General features: G+C 49.4%; 1 protein-coding gene across 2 annotated transcripts; it reads right to left on the bottom strand.

Annotated features, from left to right (window-relative positions):
• Positions 1 to 1,581: 1,581 nt before the first annotated feature.
• CASP7 (caspase 7) lies at positions 1,582 to 21,540 on the bottom strand. Of its 2 annotated transcripts, none has more exons than XM_084903733.1 (7): positions 21,306 to 21,540; positions 16,957 to 17,081; positions 5,550 to 5,671; positions 4,694 to 4,822; positions 3,587 to 3,762; positions 3,085 to 3,214; positions 1,582 to 2,271 (listed from the first exon to the last, which is right to left on the bottom strand). In XM_084903733.1, the coding sequence occupies exons 2-7, from the start codon at positions 17,079 to 17,081 to the stop codon at positions 2,042 to 2,044; spliced, it is 912 nt and encodes a 303-aa protein (XP_084759859.1). In that variant the 5' UTR covers positions 21,306 to 21,540; the 3' UTR covers positions 1,582 to 2,041. The 2 variants fall into 2 exon arrangements, with proteins under 2 accessions (XP_084759859.1, XP_084759860.1); XM_084903734.1 differs by lacking the exon at positions 21,306 to 21,540 and adding an exon at positions 21,068 to 21,186.
• Between the last annotated feature and the right edge of the window lie 845 nt (positions 21,541 to 22,385).

Below are 22,385 nucleotides of genomic sequence, written 5' to 3'. Positions count from 1 at the left end.
GGAAGGGAGAGGGACAGTTAGAAACATTGATGAGAGAGAAGCATCTATCAGCTGCCTCTTGCACACACCCTTCTGGAAATGTGCCTGCAACCAACTTGACTGGAATCGATCCTGGGACCCTTCAGTCCCCAGGCTGACGCTCTATCCGCTGAGCCAAACCAGCTAGGGCTGGGATCTGTAGTCTTGATAAACAAGTTGCCTGATGAAGTTGTCTAGGACAAAGACTTCTTTTTAATCCTCAACCAAGAATGTTTTTCCCCCCCAATTGATCTTGAGAGAGAGAGAGAAACATCAATCGGTTGCCTCTCGTACATACCCCAACCGGGGACTAAAACCTACAACCTAGGTATGTGATCTGACCGGAAATTGAACCCATGACCTTTCGGTGTACAGGATGACACTCCAACCAACTGAGCCATCCTGGCCAGGGCCAAATGCGCTTTCTTAATAGCATTTCTATGTTTCTGATCTAAGGGGCATGAGATAATCCTCTGTTTATAAACTGAATAAATATAACTGCTCAAAGAGTTTTTGAAAACTAATTTTTTTTTTTAACACGAGATCATTTCTCTCTAAATAATAAATGCTTCCAAGGGCCAGGAACTAGAGTGCTATGATTTTTACTCCAAATGACAATGTATGTCGGCTCATTTATTTCTATAAAAGGGAACAGGAGAGTCTACTTCCCAAGGAACAGCCTGTGAATTCTGGGGAAAGCGGGCCGGGTGCCTGTTGATTCTTGATTCATGATCTCTGCTTAAATTGTGAACATTTGGTATATTTTAGATGGCAGAACACCAGGGACAAGTCTCATAAACTGACCCTACACCCATTTTCTTATTGATAGAAGGTAGTTTTACACCATCTGACTTGCTGCCAAATTAATAAATGGCAGCCCATCGCAAACAACTTCAGAAGCTGATTAACCCTGTATAGGAGGAGTTTTGGTGATTCCCGAGTGATCACTTAGTATCCTGTGAGTGTTCTAGCTTCGAAAAAAATGTGAGTTATATTTCATGTGGAGGCTGAGTGAGTAGGGTCAATTCTTTTCCTGTTTTGGCATTTTCCCACGACCATAAGGCACATCCAAAGAAATAGAAACTGAGCAGGTTAGACATTCACCCATCACATTTTAATCAATAAATGTGAACATTAAACCCATTATTATTAAAAACCCATTATTATTGTCAAAAGCTAAAAAAAAAAAAAACAAAAAAACCCATCATCTTGGCATGGAATCATCTAAAAAGTTTCAATTATCCCTGCCATGCTTGTCCCTGCCATGGCTCCATGTTCCATGACTCCTCTCCTTGGGGGTGCTAGCCCTCCAGCTCCTGGGGAGACCCCAGCTTCTGGACTCGGAACCACACTGCCTGACAGCTCTAGGTGGTAACAGCTTCCTCTTTCTTATTGGGCTCCTCTTTGGACATCTATTAATTTCCCCTATTAAATTCCTTCTGTTGGAACACCTAGAAAGGTTTGTTTTCCTGACTGGATCCCGACTGATATGCAATAGAATCTTTAAATTATTTTCCCTTGAAAGTTAGCTGGGAATGTCTACCTGAGAATAACAATGGTTTGTTTGTTTTTTTTAAAAAAAGATCACTCAAAGCACACTCGATCTCCCGCTTCTGCAGTATCAGGGAGACCACCCCTTTGGCTGTGTTTTGTCAAGCACCAGGACTCTCTCTTTAACAGGTACCGACATGATTCTAACTGGCCATCCACGGCACCTCCAACCACAGTGGACACAGCCAAGAGTCATCAGCAGAGGTAATTGTTGTTGTATGTGCTACATGGACAACCAGAGGAAAAGTACAAAGCAAAAAAACACAGGAAAAAAACACACAACAACCTCAGAATCTAAAGAGGAAACGACAAAGTCATCGCGTAGATAACATTGTGAGAAATCTTCCTGAATTAAAAATCCTTTAGAATTTATGGAAATCTCAAGATCATTAAAAAATAAAAAAAAGAACGAGATGATTCATCAATAAAGGATTCATTGCTTCCCAGTTACATGGCACGCGCGTGGGCAAGGCTACTTAGAGAAGTAGAGGTCCTTGGTGAGCATGGAGACCACACACGGGATCTGCTTCTTCTCGTGGAAATTCGGGTCGGAGGTCCAAGACTCGAAGTCCATGGCCACCTTGTAGTTCACCCTGGTGAGGATCTTCAAGAGGTCCAGGCTTTTCCCGTGCTCGTCCAGGGTGGCGCTGAGGGCCTGCACAAACCAGGAGCCGCATCCCGGGCTCCTCCAGGAGTAATAGCCTTCCACAGGACAGGAAACAGGAAGAAGAGCAGGTCAGCTGCCCTGGCCGGCCTTGCTCACCCGACAGTGAGCTCTCGGTGTCGGGGGCCCCCCCACATACCTTTCTGAAACAGGGTCACTCTACTCTGCGCGCGCTCGAGTCCCTAAAGAGAATGGTGCTGGGGTGCTCAAAGGGCAGACGTCTAAAGATTGAGAGGGCCGCGTGGAGATGCTCAACACACGACTTGGCGGGCCTGCAGGGGATGCCTGTGAGATTCCTGAGTGAGTGTGTGACACGGAGCCTGCCTAAGGAGAGGCTGGAGAATTGCTCCGTAACTGGAACACCTCACCATTCTTTGGGGTGCGGGCTACTTTCCAACCCTAGGGGGACCCCAGAGGATTTTTGAGATATGTTCCTGCTGCTGAGGGGGAACTAGAGGCTGGCTTCTGCTGAAGAAATCTCCAACTGAGAGACGGCTGAATGAGCAATTACCTGAGGGGCAGAGCTAGGAGAGCCAGCTGCCCTGGGGACAGGAGTCCGCTGGGAGGAAAGGGGCCACAAGCCAAAGAATGCAGGAGGTTTTAATTGTGGGGGACAAAGCAAGGACATGGATTTTTAACCCCTACAGCCTTCGTCGGAAAGGGATGCAGCCCTGCCAAGCCTTTTTGGAATTCTGACCTTCAGAACTGTTCAGATCACCCATCTGTGTGTGTGCTCAGCCACGGTGTTTGTGGTGGTTTATCCCCAGGGCAATGGGAAACGCATACAGCCCCACGCCTGCACTCTGACGGTGGAATGGCACGGCCCAGGGAGCAGATAAGGGGCTTGGTACCTGACACCGTGGAATAGGCGAAGAGGAAGTCGGCCTCCACGGGGATCTTCTGTCGGGGGCTGGCATCGGTGTCGCTGATGGGCCCCGAGTCGGGCTGGATCCCGTCATCGAGCTCTGTGCCCCGGCACGCCTAGGTGGCAAAGCAGAGAACACTCCATGGAGTCAAGGACAGACACACGCGTGCTGCCCCCTGCCGTGTCCCAGTGCCTGGAGCTGTGCTCGGCATGTACGAGGGAGCTCAGTGATCATCGGGTGAATGACTAAACGAATGCTGAACTGAGGTCGTCAGCAAAGCGAGTAACAGGGTGGCAATGTCTGAAAGAAGCCCCCATGATCTGTGAGCTGAAGCAAACACAGAAGCCCAGCACTGAAAGGTAGAAAAGCAAAACCCACATTTGCATCCCCCAATCAAAAAAGCACATAGATTTGCAGAGATGATACGGTCCAATCAGGCTGTAACCTGTTCCCCCTCTCCGTGGCGCTGGCTTTGAAAAGGGATTACCTGGATGAAGAAGAGTTTGGGTTTCTCTAAAAGGGTTCTGCATCTATCCCCCCGAAAAAGGCAGGTCAAGTCCTTGATGTCCATCTTGTCGTCCGTTCCGTAAATCGAGTTTTCTTCTCCGTGGCTCAACAAGACGCAGGCGAAGCAGGCTGCATTTCCGTGGTCCTCCTCAGAGGCTGCAAACAAGGGGTTTGAACAGTGAGCAGGAAAAGCACAAGCCTTGTGGGACCTCAGAGGTGGTGCCTCCCCCTCCCAGCCCTGCCAGCCTGCCAGAGAGCCATGCAGGGGGAGAAACACCCCGCTAGAGAGGAGGAGGACCAGTGGAGAAGTTAGAGAATTCTAGAATTCTCAATCCGAAACCAGAATGGAGCTGTCTCGTGAGGAAGTGAGCCCCGCAGGTGGGAGGGTTTAGGCAGCTGCTGGGAGGTAGCATCTTGGGGTGCTGTAGGGGGGTGGCCCCGCTGTTAGGTTTGTGACACAGGGCACATTTCTTCGCCATTCTGTGTCTTGGTTTCCTTGCCTATAAAATGGATAGACTAGTACCCATTACACGAGTCAGCATTTGCAAGCCAGTGTCGCGCAAGTATTTGTTAAAGAAAATAAGTGAAACAAGCCAGTCACTAACGAACAAACACTTGATGCTTCCACTTACGAGGTCCCTAAGGAGTCACATTCTCAGAGACAGAAAGCAGAATGGTGGCTGTCAAAGGCTGGGGGAGGGGAGAACATCACTGTGAGGTACATGGGATTATTCTTCTGTCTCTTCCACCGGGGAAAAGTTCACTCGTAAACTGTGTGGTGAGCGGAATGGCAGCCATTTGTTACTTCCCTAGGAATTAGCCTTTTGAAGTTGAGACTTTCTGTCGAGACAGATCTTATTTCTCCTGCTGTCATATAAGCTGGCTTCATCTTTTTACGGAGAAAGCGAAGTTTCCAGAGAGAGGCCCACCCACCCAGAGGCAAGTAGGGAGCGGTCCGGAGGCAGGAAAGGCCTCCCACACAGGCCTCCATCCCTGTGTCCTGCGAAGCATCCCTGAGACCAGTTGGGGCCCTGCTCCTCTCTCGGGCGCAGGAAAAGGATAGAGGGAGGAGGGGGTAGGCATGCACCTTCTTTCAGCACCTTGTGCATCTGGGCACAAGTGTAGTTGTTACACACCACCACGTCGAAACCCAGGTTTCGGAAGGTCTTGAAAAGGGACTCGGCATCTTTGTCTGTGCCGCTCCGGACGGACATCCCTGTGGGAGTCAAACACCAGTTCACGGTGAGCAATCCTCGGCTGAGCACTGTGTGCCGCCATCACCCGGCCAGGCGCCACGTGCAGCTGAGAGGTGTCAAGGCCAACAGCCCCTCTTGAGTCTCAGCTCATGCACCTACATGGTGGGCCCTTGGACTACAAGTTCCCGATTTCCCCACATCCCTTCCTGTAGGGAGCGGTTATAGGGTTAAGCCTCGGACTGATCTGCTGGCAAAGTCCCAAACAAGTCCCAGCTTGGAGGGCTCAGCCCTCTAAGCATAATTAAGCTTGATCTTGTGACTGCTCCCCAGATCTCTCCTGGGTAGCTAATGGGTTGTGGGAGGGACAGCAAGTGCTACCAAAACAAATGAAACTTACAAGAACGTTATAAATTACTTTGTTTACCCCTGACTATAAATAAAGCATCAGCTTTGCTGTCTGGATCTGTTCTGTGGCCTCAGCCAGGCACAGAAGATCCACCTAGACCCGGATTATTCTCTTTGTCTGTCTTTTTCTCCATCCTTCACCGCCCTCCCTCAGGCTCGCCGAACCCTTGGCTGTGCTGGAGCGGCACGCTTCCTCCTAGACGTGCAAATACCGTTACAAAGGGGCCGTGTGCCCTCATCGCTGGGCACAGCATTCTCTGCTGAATGAGTGCTACCAGTCTGAACCCAACTGGAGACACTGGAAGGGAACAGGACAGGCGAGCCCCTGCCCACAGCCCCTACCTGTCGATTCGTGGAAGTTCTTGTTGTTTATTATGATGCATTTGCCCATCTTCTCAAAGTTCATGTTATACCGATATGTAGGCTCTTGGTTCTGGGTGGACTTGATGGAGTTCTTCTTCTTACTGTGGAAACAAAGCCAGACAGGGGCTGTGGGAGAAGCCTGGGCATGAATGGCCCTTGCTTTTACCATCTGCATGAAAGGGGCGGCCAAGGAGGCTGCAGAATCTGTGACGGAAAGACCTGGGGCAGACAGATGGCTCTGTTTAATGAATCATCACATTTAAAAGGAACGCGCATCTTAATTGCATTAGTTGCCAGAGGGGAAAAAAAAAATCACAATGCAATACCAGGAGGGCTGCACCTGCAGGTGACCGTGCACAGCACCTGAAATTGTCACACATGGTTGGGGAAAGCCCACTTCGTGCGGCCAAGTGGCAGAAGTCTCTGAAAACGAACTTAAATAAATCCTATGACAGAGCAATTCCACTTCTCGGCATGTGCCCCAAGGTGGGCAAACGTTGTGTAGCAAAAGACGGACCATGGCAGGCGTAGAAAGAACCCAAAAGTCCAATCACAGCAGGAAGGATAAACTGCTCAATATTCGTAGGAGGCAGCACTAGGTAACAAAGACAGTGAACAAAGCCATGACAACATGAAGCCACACGAACGAACCTCACAAGTACGATCCTGAGGGAAAGAACCAAGATTTAAAAAGTGCCTATAGGAGGACTCCGTCTTTCATCCAGTTCAGAAAATGAACACCTGGTATCAGAAGCTGGGAGGTCCTTTTCTTGATGGTGGGATAGTTAGGGACCAGAAGAGGGACATAAGGACTTTCTCAGCTGCACGTCATAGTCTGTTCTTGATGTGGGTGCTGGTTACACGGTTGTGTCAGTTGGTGCAAATGCATTAGTGAGTGGCCCTTTCTATGTGCCCCTTAATTCAATGAACATTGACATTATACCAGGGAAAAAGGAACAGCAATTTAAAAAAGACAGTCGCCCTCTTTCAATCTTCAAACACCTAAGTCCAATTTACCAAAAGCCTAGCATGTAAGCCCTGAGGCCAGAACAGGGGTATCACTGAGGGGCCAGAAAGAAAAAAAAAAAAAAAAAAAGTCAAATGTGAGTGGAAAGCCTCCATGCATGTTATCCAGTCGAATGTAAGTCCCACAAAAGAAGAGATCATTTTAAATCTGTCCTGAAAAACTGCTGAATCCCTAACACCTAGAACAATGCCTAGCATATACGTGGCTCGATAAATATTCGTTATAAACTACAGGCCAATATCCCTTATGAATACAGATGCAAAAAATCCTTAACAAAATATCAGCAAGTCAGGTCCAGCAATCTATAAATGGGATTATGCATCCTGACCAGGTGTGATTGACCCCAGGAATACAGGATTGGTTTAAATCTCTGAAAAACAATGAATGTAATCCATCATGTTAAGAAAGGCCAAAGACCATTTGGCCAACTCGATACAGAAAAGGCATTTGGAAAAATCCAACACCCTGTTATGATAGCAATGTGAAATAAACTAGGATGACGATGGAACTCGGCTTGAGAAGGGCATCTGTGAAAACTCCACAGCATCACACTTACTGCACACTTCCCCCTAAAATCAGGAACAAGCCGCACAGGCCCACTCTTGCCCCTTCTATTAAATACTGTACGAGAGGTTCTAGTCAGGACATTTAGGTTTAAAAAATGTGTTACATACATACATGAGTGAATGGAGTCTTATTCCCCCATTTTTCAGAAATGCCACAGAGAGGCAGGCGTTGTCCAAGATCACCCAGCCAGTGATCAGCAAAGTGGGATCATCAGGCTTCCACGTCAGCATTCTAGAGCCCGATGCCCTGGAATTATTCATCCCCCGTTCCACCCAAGCTCTTATCAAAAACTGGAAGAGGGAAAGTGAAAGAGAACACGAAGCTTATTACCCATCAACTGTAGGTCCAAGGGTCTTGGGCTCTGAGTTGTCATTAAACCTTATCTGTTGGGGTTTCTCAGGATCTCGGAAAGGACCTGGCCTTTCCCCTTGCCCTCTCCAACCTCGGTCCAGATTACAGGTTAGCTCTCTATGTCGAACCTTCAGTTTCCTTATTGCTATCATTCAACTTCACCATGATTATAGCCTCCACTTTTATAAGGCCTAATTTCTTCCAGATCATCTATATATATAAAAGGCTAATATGCAAAGTGTCCCCAACTGGGAAACTGGGAGTTTGATCGCTTGCTATGGCATGTGCTGACCACCAGGAGGCCCTGGCTGGCAGCCAGAAAGCCCTGACTGGTCCTGATTGCCAGCCAGGCCTACGGACCCTACCTGTGCATGAATTTCACTCATGAGGCTTCTAGTTTTATTTTTAAAAGATAAGTCTTCTGAATCTGTTCTCACTTCTCCCTCCCTTTGTTTGTTGACTGTTTACAAGGGATGCCAGGTCCTCTTCACACGTCTGCCCCCAGAGGCAGAACCAAAAGAGCACTGGACCTGGAGTCAGAGAGAAGTCTGCATCCCTGCACCTGTGCAACCTGGGCCAGTGCGTCTCTGCCCTTCACAGCGCATCAGTTTCCTCTCCCCAAAGATGGAGCCTTCTATGGCTGTCACAAGATTAGACAGGGAGCTCAGCAGGAGCGGGGACTCCCATGCAGCCTTCTCCGCTCCCAGGCCTCCAAAAAAAAACTCTCAGGAGTTAAGTAACAGCAAATCGAGTTTCTGTACACTTCAAGGACATGCCATTGGGAAGGGGTAGGGCAGGTCATTGTTGCCTGGTCAATTACCCCTACTGACAGCATCCGTGCACATTAAAATATGTGTCAACAGCCTGGCCAGTATGGGCCAGTGGTTGAGCACTGATCCATGAACCAGGAAATCATGGTTCGATTTCCAGTCATGGCACATGCCCAAGTTTCAGGCTTGATCTCCAGTTGGGGACGGGAAGGAGGTAACCGATCAATGATTCTCACTCATCATGGATGTTTCTCTTTCCCTCTTCCTTCCTTGTTGAAATCAATAAAAACATATCTATATTTTAAAACACTTCTGTGCACAGCCCTTCATGGGCACCACGATCTCTGGTCTTCAATTGACATCTCTGAGGTAGGCGGAAGGCGTACAATCACACCCTGTAACGGGTGTGTAGGTCCCTGTAACAACAACCAACATCTGTCAGTGCTTTTACTGTGGGCAGGGACCTGGTTAACCTCTCGGCTGCCTTTTCTCATTGACTCCTGACAGGTCTTCAGGTCACTTAAGGCCAAAGACCCTAATCACAGTCGCACTGAGTCTGGCAGGTTGGAGAGCACACTCTATGCGCTCAAGCCCTTTCAGAGATAAACTTCTATTTTTATCTTTGGCAGCATGGATTATTTTAAAACCAACTGCACAATATCCAAGTCACAAAACAAGATGCGATTTCTTTTGAGCTGCCATTAGCCCATCCTCAATGAGCAAACAAAACCAGTGAGCATCTTTTAAAGAGAAACAGGCTTGAATATGTCACATTAAAAAAAAAAAAAAAAAAAAAAAAGATTCAGTTTCTATCAGAATAGAATTTGGAAAATCAAATGTATTTTGTTTTTTATTTTTAAAGGGACACAACAGGGAATAAAGATATATACACTTTAAAGAAAACACTTCCATGGTTATGAAAAGTGCCTTACAATTGAGCATGAAATGTGATTCCTGATAAATATCTCAAAAAGGAGGTAAGGAAAGTTTCCCTCACTTGAACTTTCATTTTTTAAAATGAATTGAATATCTGCTTACTCTTTTTGGATTTGAGGGTGGCTGATTCTGCAGGAACACAGGACAATTTTTTGCTGAAGTATTTCTTTTGTGTGTGACATCTAATTTCTTGGAAATGCTTCTTCATTGACAAGTTTTCTTCCTCTTCCCCCCTTGCCTCTCTCATTTCCAATTTTGAGTTTTAATAGCATCCCTCAACAAAAGGCCTGGCTGGCAGGCCTATATGATTCAGCCAGCCCCCCACTCCCATAAATGACCAAGATGCAGTTCAGTCTCCACTTCCTGTTTCGACCGGGAAAGGGCAGGGTCCTTCCATCAAAACCACAGAGTTTGATGGGAAAAAGAATGAGGAAACTCTCTGTTCTGATGTGAGATGATTTCCAGTAAGTAGTGTGAAGCGTAAAATAAAACAAAAGGGCAGAACAAGATGCTACCTACCTTTTGGGGAAAAATGAGGAGAAAATAAATAGATGTTATCAGCACTAACGTTACTATATATCATTTGGGGGGCCAAGAGCAGGATAGCAGGAAGGAATGGGAAAAAGAATTTTGACTGTCTGCCTGTCAGTATATGTGAATACCTTCATTATTCAATAATAAAATTATTATTAATAGCTAAAAACCATTTGCAGCAAATAGATTTCGAGATCTGACCTATTTTGAAGATTACTGGATTTTTATGCTAATTGTGGAAAGGGCCCCATTTTTCTGTTTCCCCGCTGTGGTTTTACCCATCTCCCTAGCCTAGCCTCTCAAACGTCCAATACAACCAAAGCTCGTCCCCGGCACAGGCTTGGTGGAGCTGTAGCTCACCATCAGCCCAGTCCGGGGAGGAAAGATGGGTGATGCCCATGCCAGCAGCTCATCAAGTTACCGTCTGTCTGGAAATCAGCTGCCAGAGCCAAGCAGATCACCCGATAAACAACGCCCGCGGGACAGGAGTCAGGGCCGCGAGGGCTCCAAAGAGATGGCGCTCATTAACCAGCCAAGGGCAGGAAGACAGCATGGTCCACAGATCTGCGGGGCCGCTTCTCGCAGGGGTGGGGCCGGGGAGGGAACGCCAAGGGCAGTAAGAAGCTTTCAAAGATCCAGATTAGACACTTCTTCGGCTGGCAATCATCCCCCCCGAGATAAGATTTTCTAAAAGTGGCTGCTCTTGTCCCACTTTCATAGAAGGCCGTTCCGGCAGAGGAAGGAGGCTGCAACATGTGAGAACACCGTCCCCAACAGGTGGGTGCGCGGAGTTCCGTTTAAGACCGGATCTATGGAAACCGGCCTTTCTCCCAAACCTGACACACAGCACACATGGCGGAGCCACTTCAGGCAGCTCCCCGAACCCCCAGGATCCAGGACCACTAACACTGGGGGGATGCTGTATGCGTGACAAAGTGCGTTCGTGACCCTTCTCCCGTTCATGCTGCAAAATCCAGACCAGAGACAAAAGGAGACTCAACAAACAGAAGCTGGCCAGGGTATTCTTAGGTCACATTCTCTCTCTTCCCCTTCTCCCTCCTTCTTGCTCATTCTCTGCTGAGAGACCTACCCTTTACCTGGAACTTTAAAAAAACAAAACAAAACAAAAAAACATTGTGAAGACTTCGGCCAAGATTATTGATTATGTTGAGAAGACATATACCCAGCCAGGGTCCTTGTTTTGGAACCTGCTATTAGGTGTAAGGCTCATGATAACCCAGACCAGTGAATTAAAAGTTGTAAATCCTCTTAAACGCTCCTGTGTTCCACAATTGGCTACAGGTTTTAGAGCAGATCTGGCCGGAATATCACTGTGCGTAGGGCCAGATAAACAAGACTGTGACCACGAGGAGGGCCTGGGAGAATGACTTTGTAAATGCCCGTGAGTGTGCACAAATGGGTAGCCGCGAAGGAAGCAGGTTGGTTCCCAGCGCTGCTTCCCAGCATCCTCACTGTCTCCGGGTGTTGTGTTTCCTCACCGGCCCGGGCCAGGACCGTTATCTCTGTGTCCCAGACATGTTCAAGGAAGCTCAGATCTCTGCCGGGAACACAGATAACGCCCAGGTCCGAGACCAGGACCTGGAATTATCCGAACTTCTTAGGTACAGAGCCAGTTTGCAGAGCCTCCAATTTCACGGTGCAAGGCCAACTCATGTCATTTCAATGAAGTCAAGAGGCCAAAAATGACAACCCACACCTGGCGGTTATCGAATATAAAAAGACCTCCGGGAGGAGTCTACGGCAGCGCCTACCAGAAAGCACCAGCAGGATTAAAACCGCCGGCTTACTTTGCAAAGAAGCAGGGGGGAAAAAAAATCTCAGAAAAGTGCCTGCTGAACTTTTGTAATCCGCTCCGGGCGAGAATGTAATTTTCCCCATGGCAGGAGTGGCTAAGTACAGGTTCTATCTATCCTCTTACAGATGCCCCAGCCTGCTGGAAACGTGAATTATAGCTTTCTATATTTGGAAGGGACGAGCTGGGAGCCTGCAGAGCCCATGAACAGAATCCCCAGGAGCCCTGTCTGGGCGCAGGCATTCATCAGCGCGAGAGTAAACACACCCCCGGGCACACGTTTCTCCTCTGGGCCGCTTCATTGGGAACCAGAGCTCTGGTTCTCGGAGCTGCTTTGTCTAAATGCTTTTGGGATGATTCATTCATGGTTGCCACGTTTCAACGGAGGGCAATCCCTACAGTCCCGACATTCCCAGGCCCAGAGCAAGGCCGAGTGGAGAGGAGAGGAGAGGAGAGGAGAGGAGAGGAGAGGAGAGGAGAGGAGAGGAGAGGAGAGGAAAGAGGCAAGGCGATACCTCGGGTCTCCATCCGAAAGCGCCCCACTCGGCCTCCCTCGCCATGCGACGACAGGCAGCACGTTTTCCTCTTCTCTGTAATAATAAAAACTGAACATGCTGGGAGCCTGGCAGGAGACAGAAGGCTGGTGTAGCCGGCCGGCCCGGAGGAGGCCTGCGGCTGAATCAGCAGGGAGCTGCCGCTGGAGTTTTCCATAAGCCCATTCCCGCTGGGGCTGGGAAAGTCACCCTGGCCGCCCCCTTCTCTGCTGACCAGCAGAAACGCCCAGCTCCACCCTGTCCGCCCTGCGGCATTCTCCTCACCCGGCGACAGCTCCCCAGGGACAAAGAGACTTGCCATGCGCGTGAGGTCCACAGGGAAAAAGACCCACATCCCTCTAAGAGGCAGTCAGTAGCTCTATTTTTTAGAGCAAAAAAGCTGGAAACAGTAGGGGAATGAACGCCTAGGCCAGGGACCGAGAATTGGTAGGCGAAAACCCTACACAGCCATGCAAAGTGATGAGCACAGAGGCAGGCAACCCACGGAATGGCCGAATCTACCAAAAGTGTCCAAACAACCCACGCAGGAAGATTGCAAAACATGTGAAATGGACAGGATAAGTACAGTAAATGAACAAAAACAGGAAGTGAGTTTGTGGCTCATTAAAGGCACTCAAGGTAGTAGTACAATAACAAAAGACGGGAGTGGGTACCAGAGCCGTCCATTTTCAACGAGGCACATACATGTTCAAGGGTCTTGAATGGAGTCAGTGATCCCAGGAGTGGCTACAGTTTCCCATCTCACCTCTCCAAGTGCAAAGGCGAAAAAAATGTGAGCACACCGAAACCAAACACTTACTAAGCAAACCGCTCAGCAAAGCTTCTCTCCGTTTCCTGGTTCAGGGTCACAGCAGGTGCAAAGCGTGAAGCTTACAACACCTGCGACCCAGGACAGACCTCCGGATCATTTCAGTGCTCAGGTCCCCGACCGAGAGAGGAAACCGGCTCAGGGAATTTTTCTCTAAAGCCCCGTTTGCATAAATACACTGGGAAACCAAGCCAGTTTAATACAGGCTGGGGGGGGGGGGGGGGCGGGAGGAGAATTCCTTCCGCTAAACGCACCCCTCCACGTTTTCCTCTTCCCCCTGGAAAAGGAGCAGAGAGAATCACTGATTGGCTGCCTCTTGCACGCCCCCTACTGGGGATGGAGCCCAAAATCCAGGCATGTGCCCTTGACCGGTACCTCTCAGTAGGAAGGCTGATGCTCTTGTCCACTGAGCAAAACTGGCTAGGGCCATAAGGTATTTCTTCTTGATCACTTCTTAAAAGCCCAACACTTCTAATTTTAAATTAATATTTGGAGGTTTTTCCTTTGTGGTTCTATGTGTTTTCCAAGTGTTCTTCAATCATCAGAAAATTAGAAAACAATTTTAATAAACGTTTGTTTTTAAATGAACATAAGGAACAGGTTGGATTTTATTCAATGGAATGGAATTTATTCCAATGGAATGGAATGAAAATAAAATGATGCTATTGTGCCATCTAGTGGCAATGACACAAAAAAGCCAGGATGGGACAGAGGGCTTAGAGTAGGTAGCTACACAGGGCCAGAGAGTGCCCTCCAGGCTCTGGGGAGAAAGGAGGCTTTTTCCCAGTTCCCAGAATCCTTAGTCTGCAGGGCAGGGTGGGTGGGCAGTCTGTCCTCAATTACAGGTGGGTATCAGGGTGTTACGCTCCCTAAACTACCTTACAAGACAGTAATTCTGAGAAAGGAGCTGGGGGTGGGATGGGAGGGAGAAGGGGCCTGCCATCAGCTGCAGCGAGCACCCTGATTATTCCCAAGGACAGCATCACTGTTGAGCTTACGTCCCATGAGAGCAACGCAAACACCTATTCAAGGAGGTAAACACAGCACTGGGCTTCGTGCCCTTCCCTCTCTCCTCCCTTCCCAACATCCATCCAAGAATTAGAGTTCATTCATCCATCCATCATCCATCCATCCATCCATCCATCCAAGAATTAGAGTTCATTCATCCATCCATCATCCATCCATCCATCCAAGAATTAGAATTCAGGAACAAGATGGCTATCACAGGGATATATCAAATAACACATTTAGTAATAGAAAATAAACTGATGGAAAGCAAGTCTTGGGTGGTTGACCAGTTTGATAAAGAGAACTGGCTTTGTCAACTCAATTACACAGGGGACACTTCCCATAAATGAATCAACTACATTTGTAGCAACAAGGTCTTAACAAAACGATTATTATTATTTTTTTTTTAACAGCATATGGTCTAAAAGCATTTTCCAAGAAGAAAAAACAAGGATACTACGGTAACAAATGTTCATTAATGCTTTTTAAATTAATGTATCTCTGTTGAGTATTTGAACTAGACAAGTTGCTTCTAAGGAAAAGAGGAACAGATATGATGAACGGCTATTAGAGAAGTTTTGATAAAGCCTCTTTGGGGTATGTCCCAGAAACTGAAACTATAATTGTCTCTAAGGTAGGGGTGTCGAACTCAATCAGAGAAGGGGCCAAAATCTAAAATCCAGCCTAAATCGCGGGCCGAATGGTTTACTGAACAGTCATAAACTGACAATGTCATAAACTGACAGCGGAGTGCAGTGATGACAGCCCGGTGCGGGCCACATTGCAAGGCCTGGTGGGCTGGATTTGGCCCGCGGGCCTTGTGTTTGACACATGTGCTCTAAGGGCTGAATAACAATTATATGAAAGTCAGGAAATTCCCAATTCTCAATTTTCAAAACAACTGAAGACGGACCTAAATGAGTTATTTTTTGACACAGAACTTGGGAGGCATTCAAAGAAGTAGTGACACTAGTCACAAAACAAAACTCCCGCCCACCCCATGTATTTATTCATGGCTCCTCAGAGCTTCTAGCTCTAAAAATAAAATAAAAAATAGGAAAGAGATGATACTAAATATCTTTCTTTCTAGTGATAAGTATTATTTATCCACTAATTCATAAGCTAACTTTTAAGGCCAACCCAATCCTATTGCAATTTCAACATAATTTCCATTTAATAGTGTGTTCAGGAGCCGGAACTTCATTTTCTGGCCATTTCAGTGGGTATTTTTGATGCTAAATGGCAGCCAATAAATGCCAATGGAATTCAGGTCCAGGATGCTGGGTCTTCCCACTATTCTGAGTTTTGTTTGGGATGATATGACCCGAGGCTCACTCCAGCATGTTTCAGGGAACCAGGCTGACCCCCATCACCAGCTCTTCCCATCCTAAGTGCTGCCTGAGAGCTCCCCTAACCTCAACTATAACCCCCCTGGCTGTCCCTCCCAGGTGGGGCTTGGCTTAGGAGCGAGCTATCAAGAAATCTGATGCTTCCGACTCACTGACCGTTCCCTTCTCTTTCAGGAAGCCCCGCTCACTTGAACCTCTGAGACCCAGGGTTAAGATGAGGTCTGAGGCTCCTCCACGTCTCTGCAGCCCCTACTTCTACATGGGAAGCACAGCAGAACCATTAAGTAGGTGGGGGAAGCTGACATCACCTGGGTTCTAATCTCAGCTCTACCATTTAAAAAAAAATATTTATATATTTTATTGATTTTTTTTTTACAGAGAGGAAGGGAGAGGGATAGTTAGAAACACCGATGAGAGAGAAACATCGATCAGCTGCCTCCTGCACAACTGCTGTTTGAATTTTAACCCCTCTAGCCTGGCTCTTGCACCTGATTAAACACAGGATATTTACCTCAGCCTCCAGGTAGAGACCTGGAGGCTAAGGCAATTTTCCCTTGCCTGGAACCAGGACCACAGGAGATAGATTCCCACGAACTCAGTAGCTTCAGAGATAGAAACTGTAGATAACGTTCAGAGATAGAAACTGTAGATAACGTTCAGAGATAGAAACTATAGATAATCTTTAGAGATTAACCTCTGAGTTCTGCAAGATAAGGCCACATTCCAATGTTCCCAGCCTTTAGAACAAAGGAAAATTCCTGTTGTTTGAACCATTAAAAAGGACCTCCTACCCCTGGAACAGTGCGGTCCTGTGGAGTCCACCTGTGTGTGGTGCTCTTACTGCTGTCCTGGCCAGTTTTTCAATAAATCCTTGCCTGCTTTTATAATCAATCATCAGCCTCCCGTGGTCTTATTTTGAACCCAGGGTTCGACCCCATAACACCCACCGGGGATGTACCCTCAACCAAGGTACATACCCTTGACTGGAATCGAATCTGAGACCCCTTAGTCCGCAGTCCAACGCTCTATCCACTGAGCCAAACCCGTCAGGGCTCAGCTCTACCATGTTTAACTGTCTTCAGAAAGGCAAGCTATTAGACCTCTTAGCACCTCAGTTTCCCTACCTATTAAATGGTGATAGCAATACAACCGTTTCCTAGGGTTATAAGGACTACAGGCAGCACTGAGCTGGCGTACAAGAGTTCAATAAACAAAGTGACTATTATTAATATTAAATGTGAGATTTAGAATTCAAAGGTAAACTCAGTAAGGGAAAAAGTGGGACTCAGTAGGCAGGATGGTCCCCCTTCAATGGAGCACCTCTCAAGGCACAGGGTGGGGGTGAGCCCAGGCTCTACTCCCAATGACGGTGGCTGCAAGTCACCTGTGGCAAGGACAGCCCCTCACTCTGGGCGGCTGCCACCCTGACACACAGCCGCTGGGCAGGAGACCCCATGGCTTGCTTTCCCCCACACCTGGGCTTGTCCCAGAAACACAGGAGGAGTACACGGGGGAACCTAGTCACACAGAGCCAGCAGGACCCTGTGCACGCCTCCCCTATACAGGGTAAACTCCCTTCCCTGATATCCCCCTCCCCATGGGTGGGCGGGTGGGAAAAGCACAGAAGTGGCGCAGGCCCCTCATGAACCCAGCCGGGAAGGAGACTTACCGCAGGATGGAGGAGACAATGGAGGACCGGTCTGGCTTAGCATCAGTTGCATCTTCGCTCGCTGACTCCCCAGCTCCCTGCTCCCCAACAGAGTTCTGATCGATAGAGTTTTGATCGTCTGCCATCTGGGAGGAGAAAAACGAAACAGCAAATTGGTATCCAGTGTGATGTTTTCACTTATTTATTTTTTAAAAATATATATTTTATTGATTTTTTTTTTTACATTGAGGAAGAGAGAGAGATAGAGAGTTAGAAACATCGATCAGCTGCCTCCTGCACACCCACTACTGGGGATGTGCCTTCAACCAAGGTACATGCCCTTGACTGAAATCGAACCCGGGACTCTTCAGTCCACAGGCTGACGCTCTATCCACTGAGCCAAACCGGTTTCGGCTGGTCTGATGTTTTTATTTATTTTATTTATTTATTTTAAATATATTTTATTGATTTTTTTACAGAGAGGAAGAGAGAGGGATGGAGAGTTAGAAACACCAATGAGAGAGAGTCATCGATCAGCTGCTTCTTGCACATCGCCTACTGGGATGTGCCCGCAACCAAGGTACATGCTCTTGACCAGAATCGAACCCGGGACCTTTCAGTCCACACCTAGCGGCCTGGAGCTCCAAGGGGCAGTATCATGTCACATCCAGCTTCCCTTAGGGCTGAGCTGGACGGTGAGGAGAGATCTGAGAAGGAGGGGGAGCTCCACCCAGATCTATACAAAGACCGTAAGAAGTCAGACGACCATCCTGTTTCTTCTCAGCACTTCACTATGGCCCCTCACCACAGCCACCAATGGGTTTCCAGTTCGGAAGCAGTTAGATTTTTTCAAAATGTTTCTCGAAATCAAGAGATAAAACCCTCTCACTTCAGAGATAAAGGTAAATCCGGGCACGCAGAAGTGCCCAATAGTTTTTATTTCATCTCCTTTATACAGACTTCATTACCTTTCTATGTGGATTGGTACTTAGCAAAGCCCTGAAGTATTTTCAAAATGAGCAAGTTCAAGTTATATAAGATCCATCAGAAAAAGAGACTAACTTCAACAGGTTATATCAATAGCCTTGAGCCTTTTGATATCACTAATCTTAAGAGGCTGGATCTAGGCTGTATGATGATAAAATGATGTGACCACAATATTTAAAAAAAAAAGAAAAGAAAAAAAAAAAAAAAAGAACGCTTACCAAAATGGTTCCTAAGAAAGGCAAACATTTAATATGCTGGGACGGCTGAGAAGACTCACCCATAACTGTGTACGTGTTAGGGTGGGTGCTAGGACACGGAGGTGCGCTTTGGAGCACAGACCTGGTCCTGTCTTGTTGGGAAAAAGGCACCATTCCCGTAAACGTGGGGCTGCTGTTGGGTGTGTGAGCGTACCAGAGGGACTGACTAAGCTTCTAGGAATTGGAGAACTTTTTAGGAGGAAGGAATGTCTGACCAGAAATCTGAGATGGGTAAGAAGAGAGGGGTGAGCTGGCAGAGGGAACTGCGCACTCAAGAAACATCCGACGTGTGTCATCCAAGTGTGGCTCATACTCTTCCTCCCCAGAGGGGGCTTTGGGCTTAGCTACAGAGCGGTCACGTGGCGTTCAGGCCCATTTCCACAGCTCGGCAGTGGGATTTCCCCAAAGATTTCCCTCCAAACACTGGGCGCACATCCCTTCTAACAACCTGCTGGAACGGATGTCTACCGCAAGCCGTGGTGGACTTGGCCCTCTTAAGTCTGAAAGGCTGAACATTCAGTGACTTTCTGAGGCCTGTGACGCTGGGCTTGATTTCTGAGTGAAATCAAGGCAAGGGCAGTGCCCGAGGGGGGTGCCTGGCCCCAGTCACATCATTTCAGTGAAGCCAAGTCCTGGTGTTCACCCCTTATTTCCATGTGTCCCCACAGCCCACCATGAAAATCCAGGCCTATCTCAGCTCTCCGGTCTCTGCTGAGGGCACACCTGGCCTTCCTTGTCTGGACGTGTCCCCTTCTCGGGGCTCAGGCTCAAAGAGCGGCCATCATGGGATACTGCATACTCAACTGTTAAATACATCTATCTTCTCTTCAATGAATCCATGTACAATATACACAAAGCATTAATAGCACCAGGCTCTCTAGGTTAATTGCTACTATTATCCATTGTGACTTAAGCTATTTGCAGAATGAGAGCTTATCTTAATGATCCTTTCTTTGGTTTTAGTCACAGAAAAAAGCCAGGTACATGGTAGCCATGCAATACAAATCTATATATATAAAAGCCCAATATGCAAATTGTCCCCTTGGGAGTTTGACCAGGAGGCCAGGAGTTTGACCGCTCACTGTGACATGCCCTGACCACGAGGGGTCGGTGTGGAATGAAGGAAGGCCCTGATGGGCCCTGATTGCCGGCCAGGCCTAGGGACCCTACCTGTGCCCAAATTTCGTGCACTGGGCCTCTAGTTTCTTTATCAATGCTATAATAGAAATGCACTTAAAATTTTTAAATTCTTCAGTGTCCCAAATAAACCGTGGTTAGAAGACACACAGCAGAACTAAAGGGGACCCAGGAGGGCCATGGAGAGAGCCCAGTCATGGTAAACAGAAGATCAGGGGCTGAGTCAGCTCCTCCACCTATGAGCCATAGGACCTTGAGCCAAGTACTCAGTTTTCTCATCTGTAGAGTGGGCCAACAATAATGCCTCAGTCACGGGCGGCTGCCGGCTGATAGAAACAATGCACGTGAGATGCTAAGCACAGTGCAGCGCCTTCTAAACGCTCAATAAACACTCCCTAGTATCACCACGGCCTGCGGTACTCAAGACTATCCGTCTTCACTGGCATTTTAAAATGACATCCAAATGTCAAGCAGCTTTTATGGAAATAAAGCTACAACCCTCCAGGGATGATTTCCCGCACACGCTTCGTTGGCGAATGGTACAACATCTGGCAGGAAATCAGTTTTTTTTAATGGGAGGGGGGAGGGGATGAGCTCCTTCCTCAGAAAAAAAAAAAATGACCTAATACATCTTACACCCCATTCTTGGCCCAGTGAAGACAATCTTCCTAGAAGGCTCCAGGCAGGGGTCTTCAAACTACGGCCCGCAGTCCACATGCGGCCCGCAGAGGAGTCTGATCCGGCCCGCCAGGTTTTTTGGGCAGTGAGCGCAGCCGAGGTGTTACAGTAGGAATTAGTAGTTCATATAGTCCGGCCCTCCAGCTCTCTGAGGGACCGTGATCTGGCTCCCACTTTAAAAAGTTTGAGGACCCCTGCTCCAGGGGAAGCAGCTCTGAGGACCTCCACCCTCACTTGGGGCACTTGGGAAGGAGGGGTTCGGGTGCTGACAGGAGGCTGGAGCCTTGCATGTATTGCAGAAGAAACTGGGAAATTAAGTCATTAAGTCACGTGCCTACAGCCACGTAGCGCAGAGGAAGCAGAGGAGGGCCGTGAATGTAGGAAACACCCGCCTTCAGGAACGAAGGAAGGCTACGAGGATCCCTAGGGAGGAAAGAGCCTTAAAGAACAAGTTAGGGCCACGCTGTCAGCCAACCCAGAAGTTCTGGAGAAGGCCCGGGAATGACTCACACACAATCACCCCATAAATGCAAACTTGGATACAGCGGTGAAAGGTTACCAGATACCTGGCAGCCTGGCAGTCCTGCCTACCGCCCCCCCCCCCCCCCCCCACTTCCTCAAAGGACCTTCAAGGGCCCAGCACAAGGGTTACCCCAACAATGATGATAGCTCAAGTCATCTAAGCCTGGATGACGAGGCACTGCTATGCACCACAATCAGCTCCTCCCATCCTCGCTGCAGCCTTTAGCCTGGGCTCCTCGTCATTCCCATTTAACAGAGAGGCCCAGGCCCCCCCACCGGCTGGCAAGCAGGGAAGTGGGGGACTCGAACCTCCACCTCCGGCCTGGCCTGTGACACCGGAGCCCTTGCTGTCAACCCTGCGAGAACCGCTCTTTCCCTTTTAAATTAAGGTGACCAGACGTCCCCCGATTTTGAACAATTTGTCCCGCCAAAAGCGGGACGTCTGGTCACCTTATTCTAAATCCACCGCTCCTTTCCCCAAACTGAATCCCTCCCGGGGGACGCCAGCCCGCCCGCTGGCTGGGGAGGGAAAGGAGATCAAGCAAACAAACCAAAGCGAGCGAGGCTGGGGCCGCGGAGAGCCGTCTCCCCAAAGTTGCAGATCGATAGGTCGGGCCGCCCAGCGCCCCGGGGACCCGGCTTCTCGCGGACCCAGCGGCCTCGGAGCGCGGGCCGGACGGGGAGGGGAGCGGCGGAGGGGCGGGCGCCGGAGGGGGGGGGGGGCGCGCCGCCGCGGCCGGGCGGGCGGGAAGGCGGGAAAGTGGACAGCGCGGGCGGGACCGAAGTTACCGTTCTTCCTCCGGAGCCGGACCTGGCGGCGTGGCTGTCCTGCTGCAGCAAGTGTCTGGCCGCGGGCACGGAGACGGAAGGAAAAGCTCACTGCCGGAATGGGAGGAGTCGCGGGACACGCGGGGCCAGGCGGAGCCGCGGGCACCGCCCCGGGTAGGCTGGGCACCACGCCAGCGGCCACACGAAAAGCGCGCCCCGCAGCGGAGTGCACGCCATCGCCTGTCCCGCCGGTCCCGGCCGGCGGCGCCCAATGAATGGCGCCCGGGCCGCCCGGTGACCTGGGCCGCGCGCACCGTCCCCGCCCCGCTCCGGGTCCCGCACCCGACAGCGCGCGGGGGAGTCTGCGGAGACCCCCGAGGTCCCGCCGCCGCGCTCGCAGCCCCCCGAGGGCACATTCTGCAGAAATGGCCGCGCGCAAAGCTCACCCGGACCGCGCGCCCCGCAAACCGGTCCCAACCCCGCAACGGGAGAGCGCGCCCTGCAGCCTTGGGCACTCTCAGAGTCTTGGCGACCCCCCAATCCCCACCCATCCACCTTCCCCCCTCCAGCCGCTGCTGCCTCCAGGCTACCGCTCCACGTGGGCCTCAGGACCCAGCCCTAAAGGTCCTCCGGACTCAGCCCTAAAGGTCCTCCGCGGACGGACTTTTGATCCCTAGTCTGTGCGGTCCGCGCCCCCCTAACCTCCGGAGCTCGCGCCCGCATCTACTTTCAGGCCTCACCGTGGGACGCGCTGCGGGTCCGGCCTCAGAGCGGAGAACTTGCTTCCAGTCGCAGGGGCGCGGGTCTTGGCAAGTGAGTGGTAGGTCGCTGCTGACTCAGTCTTTTCTCAGCAACTTTGCATCACAAATCACAGCGGGCTGTCTGGATGTTGCATGGCACACATGGGGTTTATTGGGGTTTTAGGGTTTGTAGCAGCGCAGCGTGCACTTCCACAGCTTTCACTCCTCTCCTAACCCCACAACCCCATCACACACACACACACACACACACACACACACACACACACATTCACATATGTGGCTTTTTCACCCTTGGCCCTACAACGGAGGCTTCCAATACCTCTATCTCCAAGGCTCCTCA

This window comes from Pipistrellus hanaki, assembly GCF_964339955.1.
Source record: "Pipistrellus hanaki genome assembly, chromosome: 14".
Classification (NCBI taxonomy): domain Eukaryota; kingdom Metazoa; phylum Chordata; class Mammalia; order Chiroptera; family Vespertilionidae; genus Pipistrellus; species Pipistrellus hanaki.
Note: the sequence above shows the minus strand (reverse complement) of the source record. Positions and strands in the feature narration are given on the sequence as shown.